This window comes from Carex rostrata, chromosome 26 (assembly GCF_964058835.1).
Source record: "Carex rostrata chromosome 26, lpCarRost1.2, whole genome shotgun sequence".
In the NCBI taxonomy this organism is placed as follows: domain Eukaryota; kingdom Viridiplantae; phylum Streptophyta; class Magnoliopsida; order Poales; family Cyperaceae; genus Carex; species Carex rostrata.
Genome location: NC_135943.1, coordinates 2,839,243 through 2,857,216, shown reverse-complemented (window position 1 = coordinate 2,857,216; position 17,974 = coordinate 2,839,243). Strand labels below are relative to the sequence as shown.

The 17,974-nt window shown below is 33.7% G+C and overlaps 1 protein-coding gene and 1 pseudogene across 7 annotated transcripts; one reads left to right on the top strand and one right to left on the bottom strand.

Annotated features, from left to right (window-relative positions):
- Positions 1-4,063: 4,063 nt before the first annotated feature.
- On the bottom strand, positions 4,064-4,697 carry LOC144544439 (SKP1-like protein 1B pseudogene; annotated as a pseudogene).
- Positions 4,698-11,787: 7,090 nt separating this feature from the next.
- Positions 11,788-17,675, top strand: LOC144544631 (autophagy-related protein 18f-like). Of its 7 annotated transcripts, none has more exons than XM_078293173.1 (8): positions 11,788-12,580; positions 13,149-13,595; positions 13,821-14,270; positions 14,506-14,736; positions 15,391-16,125; positions 16,501-16,655; positions 16,737-17,022; positions 17,346-17,675. In XM_078293173.1, the coding sequence occupies exons 1-7, from the start codon at positions 12,395-12,397 to the stop codon at positions 16,999-17,001; spliced, it is 2,469 nt and encodes an 822-aa protein (XP_078149299.1). In that variant the 5' UTR covers positions 11,788-12,394; the 3' UTR covers positions 17,002-17,022; positions 17,346-17,675. The 7 variants fall into 7 exon arrangements, 4 of the variants coding, with proteins under 4 accessions (XP_078149299.1, XP_078149301.1, XP_078149297.1 ...); XM_078293175.1 differs by having other exon boundaries at positions 17,343-17,675; XR_013508275.1 differs by having other exon boundaries at positions 11,791-12,580; positions 16,473-16,655.
- The last annotated feature ends 299 nt before the right edge of the window (positions 17,676-17,974 follow it).

The window sequence follows — 17,974 nt, the reverse complement described above, 5'->3', positions numbered from 1 at the left end:
TTTAATTAACGCCATCGACTTATGCTTGAACCGATGGTGATCACTTATTAGTGGTTTCATCTTCTCGATGGTGATCACTGTGTGACGCAATTTTTGTGTTCATTAATTAATTAGTAATAGTAATAACAATGATGAATTTGTAACAATAATTTTTCTGTTCAATTACATTTCCTAATCATCCATAATATATGTACACACAACATATAAGAGATGCTTTAATTAATTAAGTGCATGCATCTATATACCCATATATGATTTGTCGGGTATTTATTAAGAGCATGAATCTATATAAAGTAACATAAAAGTTCAAGTTCAAATCCAAAAGTCAAATCTGAGATAGCACGAATATTAACTCAAATAATTACAGATTGGACCATCCAGTTAACAACACAAAATCCGCAATACTTTAGGCTAACTTTGCATAACATTTATTATAATTGAAGTATGCGATTTCCAAAGCCACGTCCTGACTTTTCGTTTAACATCGCCATCGGTTACAATCCAACAATAAAACAAATTAATTATTATATTTTATAATTTGTAACCTAAAAGAATAATATATATTTACTTTGGATCGTTCCATCTCCCTCAATTTCAAATTTTGCAACTTTACTCTATCTCACTAGGAATAACGAGCCGCCATCTGAGCTCTCTCTCTCATCTAAGTCCTAAGGTTCCTCGCTAGCACTCTCTGTGTACATAGGTAGCGATCTTACTAAATTTTTATGTAGTGTTTTAATTTCTAGTGCTTTTTACTGATATATATTAAATACCTAGGTCTAGATCTTACTGTAGTGTTTTTCTGTTATATATTGCTTAGATTTTAGGGGGTTTTGTAGGGGGTAAAGTTTATTAGAGGGTTACTGTAATTAATGTTGATATATTTAAAAAAATTAGTTTCAATTTTTTTTCTGAGCTTAGTTCTTTGATTAGGTTTAGGTTTATTTTTAAGGGATTTTGGGTTTAGGTTTAGGTTGAGGTCTAGCAATTTTTTATTTTTTATTTTTAGTTTTAAGTTTTGATTTTTTTTTCTAACCTTAGGTCGGGTTAGGTTTATGATTTTTTGTGTTTAAAGTCTTAGAGTTTTTTTTTACAGATATTTTGATATTTTTTTAATTTTATGTTTTGAGTTTTACTTTTTCTGAGATACGTACGTCATAATATAGGGTTTTGATTTTTAGTTTTAGTTTTAGTTTTAAGTTTCTATTTTTAGTTTTGGTTTTAAGTTTCTTGACCTTAGGCTTATATTTAGATTTAATTGGGTTTTATAGAGAGGAAGAGAGAAATAGCTTATATTGTGGTTTGGTGCATGTTGATCTGTCCTTCTTTGTAGATGGACTTGAAGGTTCAATAACCCAAGAATGCAATTTTAAGGGATTATTGAACCTTTCAGTTCAACCACATGAAGGATTTAGATCAAATATTTAGTCTATCATTTCAATAACCACAAAGGTTAAGGTTTGAGTTCAAATCTGTGAGTAGTACTCCCTTTCACAGTTAACAATTGGGTGGAGATTCAGGTTATCAATTATTTCGGATCACAAATCTATCAAGATGAGTTACTATTTTTGGAACTCATATATGAAGATGAGCGGTCCGATATAATTGATGACCTACATCTCGAATTCCCATGTGAATTGCTTCATTTATCTAATTAATGTATATCTCCTTCTCATGGTTATCTAAATTATAACATAATGGTAATGCTTATTAATTAATGATATGTAGTGACTGATATAGACAAGTTCAACGTGATATTGGAGGAAAAACCCGAGGAGGTTGTATCAGGAAAAGGTAATAAGTTTAATCATTTGTATTATGTTTCAATTTTACAAAAAATATTCATTGTTACTTTTTCATTATACATATTCACTTGTCTTTTGTTCCAATTTCTTTTTTGAAACCCTGGTAGTGGCTATCAGGTTAACTTTTGTTCCAATTTCAGGTGAAGCTCCTGCTACTAGTAATGAAGGAGTTCATTATGAGTATGGAACACCTGCTGGATCACGAGAGGAGGCTCAACGATCTATTTCCTATTTGATGACTCTATTGGTAGCTATTGTACTAAACGGGTTTCAAGAAGCACAAATGCAGGTTGGGGGGGGGGGGGGGGGGGGGGGAGGATGAAGAGACTGAGCTACACCACAACAAAAAAATCAAGCTGACGACAGGTGCATTTTCCTTCGCCGCAACCTTAGCTATTACTTGTAAAGTTTTATTTTAGTAAATTATGTTAGATAGGAATAGTTTTATGGTATGTTAATTAGATGTATATTTGTATTATGTAGAGGAGGAAGCACGAGAGGAGCAACCACAAGAGGCAGATGAGGTACGAGAGGAGCAAACACAAGAGGTGGAGATCAAGGTGGAGAAGGCACAACAAGTGAAGATTAAGCTTGCTCCTCTTGTGCCTCATATGAGGTGCTTATATAGTAACATCTCTTTAAGCACCTGAGGGCAAGGATTATTCTCCTTCTGTTGATGATTAATTAATCTCTGTTTAGCTAGGTAAAGCAATCATGTTTTGGATTTTGTTATTAGTGATGATGATTAATATGTGCATGTTTAGGAACAACAACCATGTTTTGAATTTTGTTATCAGTGATATCTAGCTAGGGGGGTCCTTAATTTTGTAACTACTCTTTTATGAGTTGAATACAACTTGCATGTATTAATTATATATATGATACAATTGGTTGTTTATGTTTATATTAATTTTCTATTCATATTAGCTTGCATGGTTTTATATTATTTGTTAATTGTTGATTGGTACCTACTATTGCGTGTTTTAAATATAAATGGATGGATACACACACACACACACACGTACGGCTTCACCCTAATAAAAGCACAATTAAAAAATATATTCTCATAAATTACCAACGTCTCAAAATTAGTTAGTAACAGATGGCATTAGACACTTAACGGCATCAAATATCAAACGCCGTATGTAGGATCGCTATCGGTTCATTACAAAGTAGATCTAATGGTGTTCTACATTAAACAACTTATTTAACAACAGGAAAATTATTACTTCCATCGGTCCCTAATTTTTCAACAGATGGCGTTGGTGCATAACGCCATCAGTTTTTGACGATGGCCTATATCTGTGGATTTCCTATCGGGGCGATATGCATTGGTCCAGAACCCAATGAAGGAACGCGATTCTAACCGATATAAAATAGTTTTTTTGTAGTAGTGAACACCTGTAATGCATTGATTTATTTAATAAAATCAACTCAAAACTTCAGGTCTTTCAAGTATATATTTACAAATTCGAATTTAATAATTACAAGAGATTACTTACAATATTTGATTTTTGCAGGTTCTTTTGTGCTTCTGTTTCAATAATCTAAGCCTTGAGAATTGAGAATGAGATTGATCAAAATCCTAGTGTGTGAAGAAATGAAATTGGAGAGAACAAATATGATATTCAAGGAGAAAGGAGAGGCAAATCAGAAGTTTTCATCTTAGCGTGTGAAGAGAAACTAAGAAAATGAAAAAAATCTTGAAGAAACCGCAAGTCTTATGAAATATGATTTCAAACGGGTCTTTTGTCCTGTTTTTATCAACGATTTTTTTAAAGTCCCAGTCAGCTAAGTCGGTTTTATGTAGTCTAGCTAATAACTTCGATATTTTAACACAACTGAATCAGACTGGTGACCGGGTCCAATTTTGTACGATTTTTAATAACACTGCATTACAATATCAGTTCCAGTTCAAATATAAATTGGATATTTTATTAATTTCGTAATCATATCCATATTTTAACTAGTTATATTTTTTAAACCATATTTTATTCAAATTAACCAATTCTGGATCGATATCAGTTTGGTACTGTTATATTTTTTAAACCATATTTTATTCAAATTAACCAATTCTGGATCGATATCAGTTTGGTACTGGATTAGGATCAGATAGCCGGATAAAAATAAGGACAAACATAAATAGAAATTAGGTACGCTAGCAAATAAAATAGAAAAGTAAGATGTAAAAAATGCCTACAACACATCGTTCTTAACATAAAAAATAATATTTTAAAATAGATTCCTCCTCTTCTTCTTCTATATGGTACTAAATTTGTCCAAGGGCTTTCAATCAAAAAAAATATGGTACTAAATTACTTCCTAATTTAACAAGTCTTTCTGAAATTTGAATTTTTTTTTTCACTCGAAAGCCCATGGGTGTTCCTTGCGAATCGCCTCTTCTTCTTCTGGTGTGAAGTCATTTTTGATATTGAACGTCGCCCGAATCTCTTCGACTGTTTTTCCCTTTATGATATCAGCAACGGCTTGTGTTGTGAGATTGAGCAACCCGCTAATGTTGAGATAGTTGGCTGCTAAAATGAGATCATAAAGCGTGTCGAGGTCGACATTGATGAACTCCTTGTCCCAGTCCTTGAGATCCTTTTTATTAGAGGAGCTCTCTTCTCCTGCTGTTGTCTGAGATTTCGATGCATTCGCTTCCATCTCAGCTTTCTCGACATGCATCTGGCAGTACTCGAGCACCATTGAAAGAATCTTCTGCTTGACGTTGGCTATTGGTATGTTGGTCATGACGCAGTCATCTTGGATCATGTCACGGATTATTTGAGACTCCATCGCCACCTCTTTCCTTACGTCAAACTGGACTCCATCGGAGCTCGTGAGCGTAATCATATTCTTCGATATGGTATTGAGAAAGACAAGAAATATGAAAATTTGATTGGAATTCTTTATTTCCAGCTTATTAAGCTAGATATAATCATATAAGTATATATAGAAGATCTAGACCGATATTATATATAAATGGTACCTCTTTATTTAGACTTTTCCTTAAGCCTTACTTTTTTTATTATTAGTAGTATGTTATTTTTTCACCCACTAAAAATGGAGTTCCTAATATGAAGATGGAGAGCAAATTTGATTGGCTATTTTAGTTCGGTAGTATGATGCACAATTGCATGGTATGATTTCTGGAAATAAATATTCTAAAGGGATCGCAGGATCCTGTTATTGTCTAGAGATCTGTGAATAAAAAATAAGTGTTGTTGAGATTTGTTCATTTCAAAAAATGAAAGGTTAGATTTGGAATCACATAGTCCTGCGATCCCTTTAGAATCACAGCAGATTTATTTCCATGATTTCTCTCGTAACTATCTAATTGTAAATCAATGCTTGAAATACATTAAACAATCAAGGTTTGTTGACAGAATATCAGATCAAGTGATTTTATGGACCATCATTCTTAATTTTTTACTATCAATGCTTGAAATACATTAAAAAATTATGGTGTCAACATGTCTTATGTATATCAGCTTTAAAGATTACTGACAGAATATCATGCTTGTAATTAAGAATGAGTGTAAAATCAAGCAAATTTTATATCAACATCCGGTTGTGTCCAAAACTAAAAAAATATTTTAACCATGAAAAAAAGAATCATAAATAGTGGCTAAAGAGATTTGACCTATTGCTGAGGCATGGAATCCGTACAGCCCAATGCAGTGGCTTCTATAGGTTTCCTTGACATGATTTACATCACTGCTACTGCTACGATTTCAAATCCTCTGAGATATTTCATATTTTGCGTGACTCATTGGAAAATCAACCGTTGAAATACGTTCTGCACGAATAATCTCAAAGCTCAAATAATACTGGCCCCCTACGCCTCCCCCGAATAGGCACCGGACACGTCGGCCACGCAAAATATGAGATATCTCAGAGAATACGCACTCTACTGCTACATGCATATATGATAATATGAAAATAAATCTGCTGTGATTCTAAGGGAATCACACGATCATGCAATTCCAAATCTCTCTCTTCATTTTTTTAGAATGCATGAATCTCAACAATACTTATTTTTTTATGTACGAATCTCCAAACAAATGAATGGATGGATTTAGAATCAGGGTTTGTGATTCCAAAAAATCACAGCATATTTGTATCCATGATAATATGTGGTCCATGTTTCTAACATGTGCTCACAAGTCACAATGACACAAATTTATGAGCCTCTTTGGATTTGACCGATTGGCACATAATTAAGAGATCGTGTATGAATCTACATCTCTTGATGAATTATGTTCCCACTGCCAGAAGCCTAAAAGAAGCAACATTCACATGTAGAGTTTCTAGGCTATTCAAAAGCAAAATCAGAAACTTGAGATTGATAGATTGTGTTTTGTAATGAGGTTAAAAAATATTAATGCGTGTAAAAAGTATAAAGTTTAATGAATAAAATTAATTTTTAATTTATTAAAGAGGCTTAGTACCATTTTAATTTCACTATCTTCGTTTTGCATCATCATTTCCAATTTCTTCAGGGATGACAGAGAACCCAAAAAAGGAAAAAGATATCAAATTAAATGTGTTATTTTTTCTCATTATCACGGGTATACATGATAGACATTTTTCCATAGAGGTTGAAATTAATTTGGTTATATTTATATTTTACCCTATAATGTGACTCATTTTAGCTACAAGGACATTTTATAAATCATTAAATAATTAATGAAAAGGGTTTGAATGCCTCGTAACTTTCATCCTTCATTGTGCCTCACATTTTATATCTATATTTTCAGCCAAAACTGTCAATTTGATCTGCTCAACTAGATATCCATATTAAAATATGCTTTGAGACAAAATTTAATATATTTTGTCAAAATTATTTACTATTTTTTAAAATAGATACAAAATCATTGTATTTGGATCATCCAAAAAATTGATTTTGTATCTATTTTAAAAAATAGTAAATAATTTTCACAAAATATATTAAATTTGGTCTCCGAGCATATTTTAATATGGATATGAACTTTAAAAACAGAAATATAAAATATGAAGCACGATGAGACATTTGAATCCTCCTAATATTAATATTGGAAGTTTAGCTACAAGTACTAATTATTTAGGCAGTTCCAGATTTTTCAAAACGATAAACTTGAAAAATTATTGTGTTTATTTTCGTGTGATTGGTACTAGTGGTACCATCTAGGTTGTGCTAATTATTTTTATTAGGTTTGGGTGTTATTTTTTTTTTTTAAAGGTTGTAATGATATTTAACATGGTCAGCCCATTAACAAATTAATGGTTCGCGCGAGTTTATTTAATTTGTACACTGGGGCATTTTGGGTATTTGGACATTCAAGAAAACAAACAACGCATATTGCCTTGATTGATTTTTTTTTTTTATATTAATTGTGTATACAACACAAAGTTTATTTAATTCTTCACTATTTTTAGTTTCACACTTGCGAACTTTTTTATTCAATTCCACACTGGTCGATTAAAATTAAATTATTGATTAAAAAAAGAACACATTTGGTCATCAAAAGTATGAATATTAAATCCCTTTCAAATTACTCTCTATGAATAATGATTTAAATACTATGTAATTTTGCATGATTAACAATAGATATCTTTTACATGATATAATATTGTAGCGTGATTTCTGTGAGATACCTTTTTGCATGAAGTATAACTGTGGCAAGATTCATGTGAGATATTCTTTGTTTTGAATGACAAATTTGTGTGAAAAATAATCACAACTCATAATATTTATGTGATACACTTATTATTTATATTGTAGCAATTGCTTCATTTATTTAATTCATGTAAAAAAGGACCATTCCTAAATTATTTCAATAAATAAATATATATTAAAATAAAATATTGGAGAGAACTAATATGACATTTCCTTAATTAGTGTTTATTTTGCTTTGGATTTTCTACTGATAATTTGGTCATATTTATCAGGTAAGTTAGTAAGTTATAAATAACTAAGTTGAAAAATATATTATTTTTTGTTTGTGAAAAATAAATAAGTTCATAAATGTCAATATAATCTCTGGTTTATGTAATAAAAAAATAAAAAATCCAAATACCATCTAAGCTAGCTAAGCTGATCACTACATTGACAGAATATGATATCTTGGCTATCTGACGCAAATTATATGCTCTGGTTGTTTTCTGTTTGTTAAAGGTTTTGACTTCTGATGCATTTACAGCATTGTCGACATGCATCTAGCAGTATCCAAGAATCATTGAAAGGATCTTCATCTTGGCTACTTTGCGCAATTATCTTCAATCATGTTACGGATTGTCTAAGACTTATTCGCCACCGTCTCACTCATAACAAACTGTACTCCATCTAAACTCGTGAGCGTAATAATATTCTAGGTGGTATTGTTTGTTATCTGTTTATTTGTTGATACTAAAACGATGAAAAATTGAGAAAGATAAGAGGGGAATAGAAAATTTCATTGGAATTTTTTTGTTTCCAACTAAAGCTTATCAACAAGTATCTCAAACAAATTAATATGCTACAATATTATATCATGTAAAGTCATCCAAAATTACTATCAAATACATAATTATAGAATTTAGATGAAGAAATACGTAATTTTATAGTTTTTGAGTGATATGCACAAAATTCCTCCATTGTTTAATGTCAAAATTACTACCAAAATCCAAAAGCCCAATGGGCTACTATTATTGAGCTTTAGTACCACAATTGATAAAATGCTTACAAGGCTCATCTTAGTTTTATATATCAACATCCGGTCATGTCCAAAACTAAAATTCTTTTAACAATAAAAAGAATCAAAATTTAAGTGCGCTCAAGAGTTAAGACTCTAAATTTGCTCCTTTCGGTGACTAAATAACCAGACATCACCAAGCCTCTCTTTCTAGTTATTTAGTCACCGGATTCATAAATTAGTCCAACAACTAAATAACCGGTTTCAAGAAATAGGTCCGGTGACTAAATTTATAATTTTATAATTTTTTTGGGTATTAATAAAAATTTCGGATCCAATGCAGTGGTTTTTTAGAGTCCGGATTTTTTGAATCCGTATCCTCTACATTAGTGTATTGTTTGAGTTAATTTTTGAACTGTATAATTAAAATTTGGATCAATTCAGCTCACGCCTACAACACACATAATCCTTTAATATTACTTTGAATTTAAATTGAATGGTCCAGATCTTAACTCAAAATTTGAGTCAACTCAGAAGATACAAATCGGATTTTCGAAGGTAATGTATAGTTCGAGTTTTAGCTCCAGAATATCTAATTATAATTCAGACTAATTAGGCTCAAGCTGTAATGTGCAGTGCTTCTTTAAAATTTATGCTAGTTATAACGAACGGACCGGATTGAAATTAAAAAAAAAAAGTGAGGTAAATTAGCCAATTTGGTGCTATGAATTGGTGGCTTTTTATGGGTTTCCTTAACAGGATTGCATGACTGCTACATCTGTGATAAAATGTGGTCCATGTTTCCAAAATGTGCTCACAATGACGCCAATCTCCGGGCCACATAAATTGACAAATTGGTACATTATTATGGGATCGCGTATGAATCTAGATGAATTTGTGATCCCACTGTCAGAAGCCCAGAAGAAATGGGGTCAAGCCACGCTAAATGGATTGTGTATCCTCTGAGATATCTCATATTTTGCGTGACCGACGTGTCCGGTGTCTATTCGGGGGTGATGTAGGAAGCCAGTATTATTTGAGCTTTGAGATCCGCACAGAATGTATTACAACGGTTGAGATTTTCCGAAAAGTCATGCAAAATATGAGATATCTCAGAGGATGCGAATTAAATGGGTGTAAAAAAATGTTAATTTTTCAAATTAGCAGAATGTGAGAGAAAATATTTAACTTTTTTACTTACTGTGATAGACATGTAAGTGAATGACAAAATATTACTATACATCATAAAATTTTCTCATTTCCAATTTACTGAAGGCATGTTCGGCTGCACAGTGGGAATGAAAATAGAAATAAGAATATGAAATTTTTGAACTGAAATTTACTGTTCACGTGGGAAAAAAAATTCAGTCTAAGTGAATTTTATTTTTCCCACGTGAACAGTATTTTGTGAGGAGCAGTCGAACAGGTCCTGAGACTTTTAGCGTCTCTTCCTTCCCCCTCACCATCCTCTACCATTTATAACATGATTTGTGTATCTTACATCATCAGTTCCAATTCCTTGAAAGATGACAGAAAAATTATTCTTTTTCTACCATAAAAACATTTTTACTCAAAAAGAAAAATCAGAGAAAATATGTTTTTTTTTCATTATCACGGGTATTTTTGCTATTTTTGGAGTTTGAGAACATTGTTTATTATTATAAATAGTAAAATAATTAGAGAGATGAATCTGAAATATGGAAGTTAGAAAATAGTTGGAAGCTCTAAAAAAAAGATGGTTATAATGGAGTAAATTATAACAGTGTTACTTTCTATGTACACATAAAAGGAAGATATATACAAATTCTAACAATTCATATTTTATCCAAAATTTAATTCTATTAATAGTGATATGACACCTACAATCATGAATAAATCCCTCATTTTATATTTTAATGTCGCCAAACTAGCAACCTATTTCAACAGCAATCATATATATTATTTATTTTTTCCCGCATGAAATAGGTAAATATATTATTGCTTGTTGAATTGGTTCCGAGCCATAATTATATATTTGTAAACTTCAATAAATAATTAGTCATTAGTGAAAAAGTAAACGGATCATTTGTGCTTCAAGTCTTAAGCGTAAGTGCTTTTGTAAAGTACATGCTCCTCGGTGTAACTATTAGTGTAGCGGGTCTAGCTCTCTTTTAATTGGTTCACTTTTAGCACTCTCGACACAAAAATAATACAAGATGTATAAAAATTGTAGTAAGGCTTGGGTGCTATGGATAACATAAGGTCATCAGTCCTATGGTCTCAAAAATCTATCGTATAAAATTCAAATTTCGATTTAAGTAGTTTAATAAATTGGTTATATAATAAACTTGTAGAATACTAATTTTAAAAAAAATTTAGATTTTTTTTTACTATTTTTTATGATTTATAAAAGATAGCAAAAAATAGTCTAAAATATTGACAATTTTCTTTGATTTTTAGATTATTTTTTGGCTATCTTTCACAAATTATAAAAAATAGTAATTTTTTTTCAAAAATAGTAAAAATTAGTATTATAAAAGTTTATTATATAACTAATTTATTGAGCTACTTAAATCAAAGTTTAAAGTTTATACGATATACTATCTATTCTATCCATAGCACCCAAGCCTTACTCTAAAAATTGTACAAACAAAGCTACATCTTGATGGATAAAAATGAACCTTTTTATTGGTCAACGAAATAAAAAGCAAAATAATAATAATAGATATAAAAACAAAACAAGGTCTCAAAGGAAGCAATGGTCACAGAGGGAAGGGAAGGCTTAGACACAACAAGATGACAACAAAGAGGAAGATAGATAGACACACAGACGTAAACGGCAACACCCCTCACTTAAAACATTTATATGAACCTGGTTCATTACACCGTATTTCACCGGCCAATGGATTTAGATATCCAACATGTCGACTGCACACCACAAAGCCTGGTCCATTCTGTAGTTTCCCTTCATGTTGTCTTTTCTACTTCCTATAGAATAACAATTAGAATGCACCTTGTGTAGTCAAACAAACTCGAGGACATGTGGATCCCACGTATTGTTCAACAAGCGAGCCCCACATCACAGTGAATTCGTATCCTCTGCATTAAACTCAAAAGGGAATATTTTGAGTTAATGAAACATAACTATTCGATCTATTTTAAGATTCGTGCAGATTAAATCCGCACTAATATTAAAAGGCCCTCTATATCATAAGCAGTGGTCGGATTGGCTCCGTTTAAAATCACACGGTTGAGATTCATTAACTCAAAAGATTCCTTTTAAAGTTACTGCAGAGGATACGCATTCCCATCACAGTGCTTCATATTTTTATCGTAGACTAGGTCCATCTGATAATCCTTTCCCCTTCGATTATCTCCTCCCTTCCATTACTTCGCAAACAAGATCAAGTAAAACTACGAAAGAAAGCAAAACATCAAAAGGGCAAAAAAAGGGAAAAATTGTACCAAAAAGCAACTTGACCCCCAATCCACCTACTTTTTTTTTTATTATTTTTAGAGTTCAACCAGAGAGTTCTTCCCTTTTCTCCAACCGAGAGTCCTTTTTCAGACAAAACTGTTCTCTTAATAACTCTGCCAAATCGAAAAAATTCAATTTATTTTTAGGAGAAGGGAGATTTTTTTTTTACCCGATCCTTTAGCAGTTGAAACAGGTGTTGCTTCCGTGTCTAATTGGGGCTTACACGAGCTTGATTTTCTCGTCGTATATTTTTGGTCGTGTAAAATTTAACTAGAAGTTCGAAGCAGTCATGTCTAATTAGAGAGGAATCTAATATTTTCTGGATATAGCAACGTATTATTTAAGGAAGCCCCTTTTTGGCATCAATCGTCGTTCTTTAGATTATTAGAAGAAAGCTCGCACTTCTGTTGGAACCAGAAAATTTGGGATTGTGATTTCGTGGAATTGATCCAGTTTCCTCTGTTAAAATTGAAATTGGGATGAGAAACGATGAGGCGAAAGGTAGAAATGGTAGCAACAGAGGGCTACTCTCGGCCAAATCTTTCTCTAGTTATGTGAGGATTGTTTCCTCTGGAGCATCTACGGTCGCTTCAACAATTCGTTCGGCTGGTGCATCAATCGTTTCTTCAATTGCTAATGCAGCGGAGGATTCAACACGTGATCAGGTAATTTCTGCTCATTTTAATTTAATAATAACGTCTCGTAATTTGAGATTCTTTACTTTTTGTAATTTTTGCGTTATTTCGGTGGAGTGCATAATCTAAGTTATTAGTCATGTGAAGTAATTGAAAAGGGCTGTTGCTTTTGTGGGTTATCCTTATCTTCATTGTTTTATGTATTTATTATTTATTTAATTGCAATATGGTGTCTTATGTTTGTTAACCCAAATGCTCATAAAGGCTTATGCTTTCTAAAGTATTATTTTAAACTGAAATGATATTGTGGTAATGATTTGGGGGGGGGGGGGCGGGTGTTGTGCAGAGAGCACTTAGCAATAGTGCATTTATTTTCTTATGTATTTGTCAGTAAACTTGCAAATTTTATGAAACAGTCCCAAAATGTCACTATTTCTTACATGGAATATTCTGTATCAAGATCTCTGTTAAACCGAGAACAATGGAACTAGTTTAGCAACATTAAATGTGCTAATTTCATTAGTATTTGGGAGTATTCCAGAGGAGTGGGGCAAGGGATGTACATTCTGTAATGTTTAATTTAAAATATTTTTGTCAGGTGCGTTGGGCTGGATTCGACAAATTAGAGCTTGACCCAAACTCTTACCGTCAAGTTCTCCTATTGGGATATCAGTCTGGTTTTCAGGTATGGGATGTAGAGCAGTCTGGTGAAGTGCGACAGCTGGCATCCCGCCACGATGGGCCTGTTTCCTTTCTCCAAGTTCAAAAGAACCCCAACCCTAATCTATCAAATGAAACCATAGACCAGTTTGCCGACGCTCGGCCTCTGTTAATAGTTGCATGTGATGGTACATCTTCAGCTGGAAACTCTGATGAAGGTTATGATGGAACTCAAGATTTTGCAAGTGAAGATGGCTTGTTTCCCACTTTTGTGCGGTTCTATTCTTTTAAATTGCATGATTATGTGCATGAGTTGAAGTTCAGATCGGCTGTGTACTCAGTTCGGTGCAGTCCGCGCGTGGTTGCCGTATCTCAGGCTACACAGGTGCTGTTGTTAGTCTATAACTTGCTTTATTTATTTTTTTATTTGTGGTAGGTTAGGGCACTTTTAAGAATGCACAATTATTTGCTTGATAAACTTCAAATTGTAGTTGGTGCATATTACGGTGTCTAGTTGGCATTAAAACCTTCCGAGATTAAATTTTGATTTTATTCCCATAGCTCACTATTTATCAGAATTCCTTTATTTTTTTTTCATTTTTTTTTTCAGATACACTGCTTTAATTCAACGACTCTAGAGAGAGAATACACCATCCTTACATTACCAATCTCCTCTACAGTAGCTGGCCCTGTTGGGATTGGGTATGGGCCACTTGCAGTGGGCCCGCGTTGGCTAGCATACAGTGGTAGCCCTGTTACTGTTTCTGATGCAGGTCGAGTCAGCCCTCAGATTCTAAACCCTCCTAGTAGTGGTACCAGAGTTGGTACCGGTATAGGTTCAGGTTCAGTGCCAAACGGGAGTCTGGTGGTACACTATGCAAAGGAATCTAGTCGACAGCTGGCTGCTGGGATTGTGATACTTGGTGATATGGGGTATCAGAAGATATCAGAGTATTTGCCTAGAAATGGTAGAGGTTCAAATGGTATGAACGGGAACTCTTTACCGAGAGCTAACGGTCAAAACATTGGGATTCATGCAGATAATGACAATGCTGGAATGGTACGTGATATATAAATACCGCTGATAAGTGTTGTTATGTTAAAAAAGAACTAAAAACATTGGTAATATAGATTGTCTTATTAATAAGAAAATTTTCGAAGCACCTATAATTCAAAAGACAACTTACCGATTTTGATAGGCAACCTAGGTTTATTAAATTAATATTTTAGTTGGATTCTGTGGATCCTTATCAGAGTGTTATTATTTTTAAATATAAGGAACTAAATATATGCAGGTGATAGTGAGAGACATAGAGTCCAAGCAAGTCATAGTGCAATTTCGGGCACACACTAGCCCAATTTCGGCACTATGCTTTGATCCAAGTGGGACACTTTTGGTGACAGCTTCGATCCATGGCCGAAACATTAATGTGTTTCGAATAATGCCACCTGCTCCTAACTCAGAGTCTGATGCATGTGGGACCTACTTCCATCTCTACCGGCTTCAGCGTGGCATCACTAATGCTGTAAGTATTATTGTAACATTGAATTGTTATAAATAATGTCTTTTAATCTAGAAAAACAGAATAGGTTATTTTATTGTAACTTAGAATATTTTGATGTGTGCGTCCCTGTCTACTTCTTTTGGTTGTTTGCTGATTACATCAGATAGTTCAAATTGTTTGTTGTTGGAAATGAGCAAACTCATAAAAAATTTCATATGATTTCAATTGAATAGCCTTATGAAGATTGTCCAAATGCCAATTATTGATGATTTCTAATTAGAGGAGGGATCCACTTACACCCTTTTTTAATATGCAAGCACATTTTAATATATCCTTCATGTTGAGCAGTTTGGATTGACTGTTTGGACTTTGAAAATGTAGGGTGTAATCCGGTGTCACTAAAAAAGGGTACAAGTGGATCCTTCATCTTCTAATTATTACAGGAACAAATCATTATTGCAAGTTGTCAACTAACTTTTGTTCCGATTATGGAATTTGATTACTTCAATTTATTCTGTGTCACACGATGTCTGTGTGTTTTTTCCATCTAATACTAAAATTGTTTGGGCTTTCAAGGATTAAAATACATAACCAATAGCAAGTGGCTACACCATTATTGCTTTCTTCTCTATTTATAGTTTCTAACTTGCGCTGTTTTAAATGAACACTTTTCAGGTGATAAAGGATATAAGTTTTAGTGATGACAGTGAGTGGATAATGATAAGCAGCTCCCGTGGTACCTCCCATTTATTTGCCATCTCCCCTTACTGCTCAACCTCTTATATAAATGATCCCAACCAAGCAGACAACAATAGCCTTATAATAGACCACATTGCCACCTCCTCACCGTTCCGCGGGCCCCACGTGTCCGCCTCTCCCAGCCTCCATCGAAAGTCTCTCTCCTCTCCTGGCCCACCTGTCACCCTCTCTGTCATCAGTCGGATCCGAAATGGATCCAATGGCTTAAACGGGTTGAAGGGTGCAGTTTCGCTGGCCACGGGAGGGCCCACAAACTCGATTTCAGGGGCAGTTGCCTCAGCATTTTACAAGAACACAACTTCTTCTACAGCCAAGGATTATCTTCTTGTCTTCTCTCCATCAGGGAGTATAATTCAGTATTTTCCACACCGTACTGAGTATAGCGAAAATGGGTCTGAGAATCGATTTGTTGTGGAGGCATTGCAGAAGTGGGACATGTGTCACAAGAAGAATCGGCAGGACCACGGGGAGATATTCGACATTTATGGGGAACAAGAGAAGGGAGGGAATGGGAATAACATGTATAATGGGTCAGCAAAGAGTGACGGGTCAAGGAAGTTTGGTAACGAGGAGTCCCGGAACTTGTACTACATTTCTGAGGTTGAGCTTCAGACTCATATTGTCGAGGTTCCTTTTTGGGCTAGATCTGGGGTATCTCTCTCTCTCTCTCTCTCATTCACACACAAACAAACTCTTAAGACACTCAAAAGCAAACATGCATGGCCCTGTGTTGAGTACACAAATTGGTTGAGAGCAGGAGATTTGGTACTTATGCCTCTATATATTGTATAGTTTTGTTTAGGTTATATTCTTTTAAAATGTTTATCATCAATTAATTTTCCATAGCACTATGATGCTATCATGAAATGAATTAAGATGGATGTCTTTAACCTTGCTCTCAGCCGAGTAAACATTACCTGAAAATAGCATAATTTATGTAAAATAGGCGCATTGAACAGTCTATCCTAATCAAAGATTGGACGAATTGAGGTGAACAGTATCTTACCATGGTTAGAGTGTTGGCAGATATTCTTTCAAGCGATGTCAGAGAAAGAATCAGAAGCTTCTGATGAAGGGGAGATAGAGATAGAACAGGTCCCGACCCGAACCATTGAGGCCCGGTCAAGAGACCTGATACCTGTCTTTGACTCTCTTCAGATGATCCGGTTTCACCACTCAAGGTATCTTATATTACACTCTGTAATTACTAAAAATACCCTTATCAGTACTTCACTTTTCTTATAGTATGTTGGTTAATCTAGAGCAAACGCACATGGCCCGCTTGTCCGACAGAAGTCAGCAATGTCAGAGGAAGGCATAGGTCGACTCTCGCAACATAGCAGTTGCAGTTCAATGGATTACAGCTACTCTGAAAATGGAGGCAACAGTGTACATAACAGAAATAGTGGATCCCAGACTGTTGCTGTGAATAGTAACGGTAGGGACACCATGTCAGAGGCCCGGCTTCAGCTTGTAAATAATGGTGTCGTTGAAGCCAGTGACCTACGTATCCCCGACTTGTTATAAGAATTGGGTTTTCTAGAAAAGGTAAACAATAAATAAAAAAAAAAAAACATCCTTTTTTAATATGGCATAAGCAAATTGAAAAAATTAGCAGAATTTGGAAGTGTTTAGTTGTGAGGTGCTACTGTAATTCGGGATTGGGTTTGCATTTACCAACTTACAATTGTGTCACCACTAGTTTAGCACCAGTTTGTATCAGTTTCGTTACTTTAGTATTTGTGGAGTTGTATGCTTTTATCGCTCTTGATTTTATGGGACTGAATCAGACGGTTCATGTTCTTTTTATTGAGATTTCACCCTTTCTCTATGTTCTGATTTATCTCTTTTTTTTATGTTGTGGGTAGCAGATGACTAGCTTTGGAGAAAAAAAGAAGTTTGAATTGTTGAATGCTTCTTTGGTGTTTGTGTGAGTAGTAAAAAATTCTTTGATTTTCCCCGTTTGAGTGTATTTGGCCCCAGTCTGTTTGTATACGTATTGTATATAGACGATAAGAAAAAAATCAAGGGAAAAATGAGAAAAAAAAAAAATTGGTGGGTTCATGAAACGAGGCCTTTTTTAATTTGGGGATTTTATGTGGGATAAATGTGTATATAAACATGATGCCTAAGAACTTTCTAATAAACATTTATGTAATTTGTATATAGCTGTTGTTCAGTGTGATTTGTGTTTCATCTAATGCTTTTTTTTTTTTTTTTTTTTTTTATGATGATGCTAATAATTGCACTGTTAATTGTATTATTATTTTTATTTAAGGGTTAAATTGCCTTATTCAAAGTATTATGTTGAAAACAATGTAGTTTTTACATTAGAAAAAACATAAACGTTGGCACATTAAAATTGATACGAGAACCAAAACTGCAACATTAATGGCTTATTGGTATTTCTGCTAAAACAACGCAAATCTTATCATTTGATAATCGGTGCAGATGGCCATCGGACGGCCGTAAATGTACTGATCTAATCTGATTTGTAATC